The following is a 5591-nucleotide window of genomic DNA, read 5'->3' as shown; positions in this document are numbered from 1 at the left end:
TCCCAACTCTCCACCTCATACCTTCCCTTATTAGATCAGAAGCCTTACAAATACTTTTCCAGATGAATGAGGGACTTCTTCCCACTTTAGCTTCCAAAAAAGAGGACTTGCTAAAATATTTTTGCTTGAAGATCTGGGCCACTAGACTTGTAGGGTAAGTAAGAATTCTCCACCCTTGTTTGGCTAGCAAGGCCAAATTGAATGCTTCCACATTTCTGAATCCCAATCCCCCTTTATCTTTTGGTTGCCCTAATCTGTCCCATCTAGCCCAATGCAAGCCTTTTTCAGTTTTCTGATTACCCCACCAGAACTTGGCCAGCAGACCATTAATTCATAACATAGTCTTTTCGGGAACAAAAAGACACTCATGGTATATGTAGGCACAGCTTGAAGGACTGCTTTGATGAGGACTTCCTTCCCTGCAGCTGAGAGGAAGACATTTTTCCAATTTGACATTTTTCTCCACACCCTTTCCTTAATGCCTCTGAAAGTGAGATATTTTGATCTCCCAACTACAGCAGGAAGCCCCAGGTACTTTTCATATGACCCCACCATTACTGAACCACCAACATCTTTGATTTGGGACTGCACTGTCAACTTAGTATTTGAGCTGAAGAAAATGGCAGACTTTTCCTTGTTCAACACCTGACCAGAGGCCTTTTCATACACCTGTAGGAGCTCTTGGATCCTGAACCACTCCTTCACTGTTGCTCTACCAAATAGAACACAATCATCTGCAAATAACAGATGGTTGATTCTAAATCCTCCCCTGCCCACACTCACCCCTCTTACATCCCCTCTCAAATCTGAGAAATTGAACAAAGTTGAGAGACCTTTGGCACACAGCAGGAAAAGATAAGGAGATAAGGGATCTCCTTGTCTTAAACCTCTTGAGGGATGAAATATGGGGCCAGGCTGCCCATTAACCAATACTGAATATGATACTGATCTCACACATCCCATTATGAGGTTGATCCATTTAGCACTAAATCCCAATTTCTTCATGACAGCTTCCAGGAAGCCCCACTCTACTCGATCATATGCTTTTGACATGTCTAGCTTGATGGCCATGGTTCCAGCTTTTCCTTTTTTCCTAGCTTTCATAGAATGCAAAAGCTCATATGCTATCATTAAGTTGTCAGTAATCAGCCTCCCGGGAATGAAAGCACTTTGGTTTTGGGAAATAATAGCATTCAGGAACTTTTTCATCCTATTAGCTAACATTTTTGACATGACCTTATATATTACATTACAAAGACTAATGGGTCTATATTCACTAACTTTTACAGGGCATTTAACTTTAGGAATGAGTGCAATGAAGGTATGATTAATAGAAGGGGCAAAATAGTTACCATTCAGCCATGAAAGGACTGTTGTACTAACTTCCTCTCCAACAATAGACCAAAGCTTTTGAAAAAAGCAAGCTCCAAAGCCATCGGGTCCCGGGGACTTGAATGGTGCCATTTGATGGATGACTTCTTCAATCTCCACTCTAGTAAATTCCTTGTTCAAGCTTTCATTCATTTGGTTGGTAACTTTAGTATCCATCTGAGCAATGCACTTCTCTACCTCTTCTGAGTTAGGATTTGTTGAAGTGAACAGCTTCCCAAAATAATCATTGAAAGCCACCTCTATCTCTTCTTGACTAGTCCAGCTTCTACCATCTTCATCACTGACTTTTAAAATTCTGTTCTTGCTTTTTCTTTGAGAGGCACAACAATGAAAGAATTTGGTATTTTTATCCCCTAGCTGGTACCAGTTTTGCTTAGCTCGTTGTCTCCATTTCAGATCCTTCTGTTCCAGCAGCTTTTCAACCTCCCTCTGCAGATTCTTAATTACTTGAATATTCTCTCTACATTCCTCTACTTGCAGCCTTTCTAGTTCTTTTGTCTTTTCTTCTAGTACCTTCTCTGTATTAACCCCTTTATGTCTACTCCACCTTATTAATGATATCTTACTTCTCTCTAAGAATGACTGCAGGTTGTGATTCCCTCTATCTTTCCAAACTCGCTTCAGTACCTCAGTACATTCCTCCTCTAATGCCCAACTGGCTTCATATCTAAACATCCTTTTCTTTCTACCCCCCACCTTCCTATCTTGGTTAATAAACCATAGTAGAGGTCTGTGATCTGAGCATCTAGCAGCCAACACCTCAACCCAGCTTTCCTTGAAACAACCTTTCCATTTTGCATTGACCAGGGATCTGTCTAATCTTTCTTTGGTGAAAGTGTCATCTTCATGTCTATTACTCCATGTAAACTTATCCCCCCTCCAACCCAAATCAAACAATTCACACTCCCCTAACACATTTCTGAAGTTTGCCATTTGACTTTCCTTTCTTGGTCTACCACCCATTTTTTCATCATGTGTTACTATTTCATTAAAATCTCCAATTATTCCCCAGCTTATGTTCTCATCTGGTTTGAGTGAGGAGAAAAACCTCCAAGATGCACCTCTCTTACTCACATCAGGTTCTCCATAGTAACCTGTTAGCAGCCATTTATCATGCTTATTCTCATCTAAGATCCAAAGACTTATATGTCTTTGGGAGTAATTGGCCACCTCAGCATTTATAGATCGATCCCACAGCATGATCAAGCCTCCCTTCCTTCCCAAAGGTTCCACTAGAAAGAACCCATCACATTTCAATCTACTTTTCACCAATTTAGCTTTTCTATTTGTCAACTTAGTTTCCATTAAGAAAACTACATTGGGCCTCTTCTTCTCCACCATATGGTAGAGATCTTGAACTGTCCAAGGGTTCCCAAGCCCTTGGTAGTTCCAGCTAAGTGTTTTCATTGAGGGAGGTGGGCTGTTTGACAGCCACCACCTCTTTCTTTTTTAGTTCTTCCATCTTCTCCTCTTCCCTCTCTACTTCTATCTTTCTCTGTTTTTTTTCTCTGCCCCCCTTCTCCTTTTTACTTTTTCTTTTTCTTTCCTGTATACCAACAAACTCACCAGCCTCTATTCCTCCTGCCATCCCCCTAGCTTTTCTCTTCCATTTCCCATTCCCTTGCAAATTTTCCTCAACTGCACTAACTTGAATTTCCCCCTCCTCTATTCTATGTTCTGCTCGAGCTATCACTTCAGCCTCTTCAACTATAACCTCAGTTAATCCCTCATCTTGTTCCTTTTGTCCTTCTCTAAAATCTATCTCATTGGACTTCTCTGCTTCTAACTGGAAATTATCAACAGACTCGCCCCTATCCTCCCTTTCTTTAGAGTTTATATTGTCTGATTCTATCCCATATATCTCCATATGCTTACTATATTCCTGCTTTGTCTTACTTCTGAACTTTGAGCCTCCTCCCCTCACATCAGCTCTCAACCAGGCCCCAAACTGAACCCCCTCTACTCCTGTTTTTTCCCCACAGTTCCCATTCTTATGGACAATGCAACCACACACAAAACACAGATGAGGGAGTTTTTCATACCTCAAGGGGATCCAATACTTGATGCCCTTAACTGAAATAGTTCTTCCTCTTGCTAACGGTTTTGTCAGGTCCATTAGCAATAAGACTCTCAACACACTACCCCAGCCACTGCCATCTACCTGTGTCTTAACCTCAATAACTTCACCAATGGTATTGCCAATCCTCTTTCCTTCTTCTTCATTCATGCATACTAACGGCATCTCTAGCATTTGGATCCACATTCTTTCTTTCGAGAAATCCATTCTTTGAGGTGGAATGAAACCATTAAATGGCAATATTACAAACAGGTGGCTGTCAAACAGCCATGGTCTGCCATCCATTACCCTCATCTTATCAACTTCATTAGCAAACTGTATAGCAAAGATGTTTGCTCCTACTTCTTGGAATTTTGCTCTTCGACTGATACGCCATACCTTCCCCATTGTGTTCTCCACAACCGCTGCACTCACTCTTCTATCCAGCCAGATTTTGCCAACCACACTACACTCAGCCTTTTTCTGCAGATCCTCCGAAACTTCTTCACCTATTACAATGTCACTTGCTTCTTCTTCAGTAAGCCTTAGTCTACCCCATCTCTCCTCTATCTCGTTCATTTTTCCTCCCAGAGCCACCGTAGACCACTCTGGTTTGTCCCTGCTACAACCTTTTCCCTCCCTCAGCAACCGTTATTTGTCTACCAGTCCACCCCACTCCACTGCGCACCCTCCTTCCCACTACCTGATTCTGTTAGAATCTTGAGTGGACCCCACACACCACCTCCTTTTCCTAGAGAGAAAAGAAGAGGCAACTCCTGATACCACTTTTGGTGGTTCTTAGTAATTAAGTACCATGCACAGAAATAAATTTATATGAAATAATCCACACGATATTTAATGTAGAGGAGCTGATTTTTCGTTATTCAATAACAAATCCATTGCACCCTTTTTTGGTGGAAAGAAGCATTACAACATTGAAACAAAAGAACCATACCAAAATATTTACTTTGGGATCAGCTAATTAATAGAAAACCCAAACAACTGGGAATCAATGACTCTTATCTACAAAGCACCTAAAAGAAGCACCACCACAAATGTCAAGCGGCAGCTAGAATATCGATGATGTCAATAGTTTGACAATTGAGTGCTCAAAATGTGTACATCCACATATTCAATATGGTGTGCTTTGGAAAATCGAAAGTAAACCAAGTAATAAGACTAATTAATGACTCTGATAGAAAGCAACTGAAAGAGGGAGACCAAGACTTGAGAGAGTGAGAGAGACTTGAGAGAGAGGGAGACTTGGGAGAGAGAGACACTTGACAGCGGATAGAGGAAGATCACCGAGACACTAGACCGAGAGAGGTGGGGTACTAGCGTGGGGAGTGGAGGCGGTCTGAGAGAATGAGAGATGAATGATAAGTTAGGGCTTTTTAGTTTTTGGGGTGAAAAGGGTATAAATGTAATTTTGATACAAAATTTAAACTAGTTATGCTTGTTGATTTCAGGTTAAGCGGGTTAACCCGTTTTGACCTAAATTCATTTATATTAAGTCTTAACCCTCTAATTTCATATCGTATTTGTGTTGAATTTACAAGTCATGCCATATCTTGTCACACATATTTGAGAAGAGAAGTACCATATTATCAAAAAAACATGGTATGATTAACTTTCATTTTTATCAATTCTTGAATTTGCAATATTTATCAATTAGATCATCCCCGTATTCCATAAAAGGAATACGGACATTATTTTCACCCACGTGTCCTCAAAATCTTGTGATACTCAATGAAATTAAGCGCAACACATTTCAAAAGTTCACCAAAAAAAAAATTGTGTCGGCTTAAAAATGATAAAAACTTAAGTAAATTACAAATTCTATGCGTACAAATAAGAGATATGAACACTGAAATTGAGGTTCGTATGATCTCTAATTTGTGTACGTACACAAAATCTTCGTGTTTTTGTTTTTAATCTTTTAGGTTTTGGAGTTGAAATGTTAGAGTTTTGACGTATTTTGCGCTTTTATTGGCTTCCAAACATGATGTGGTGCGTTTGCCATTAATTTAGGAAATATGAATCCAAAGTTTTAGCTAATAAACTTTACAACCCTATAAATAAATTGAAAACATATGGTAACTTTGAAAAATAATGAGAATTACAGTAACAATTTTAATATTTA

At 39.8% G+C, this 5591-nt stretch overlaps 1 protein-coding gene across 1 annotated transcript; it reads right to left on the bottom strand.

The window, feature by feature from the left end:
* Positions 1-2785: 2785 nt before the first annotated feature.
* On the bottom strand, positions 2786-4027 carry LOC122276940. The gene has a single exon (XM_043086827.1). The coding sequence runs from the start codon at positions 4025-4027 to the stop codon at positions 2786-2788; it is 1242 nt and encodes a 413-aa protein (XP_042942761.1).
* Positions 4028-5591: the final 1564 nt, after the last annotated feature.

The sequence above is a fragment of the Carya illinoinensis genome, chromosome 9 (assembly GCF_018687715.1).
Source record: "Carya illinoinensis cultivar Pawnee chromosome 9, C.illinoinensisPawnee_v1, whole genome shotgun sequence".
Classification (NCBI taxonomy): Eukaryota; Viridiplantae; Streptophyta; class Magnoliopsida; order Fagales; family Juglandaceae; genus Carya; species Carya illinoinensis.
This window is presented reverse-complemented; position numbering and strand designations above follow the sequence as displayed.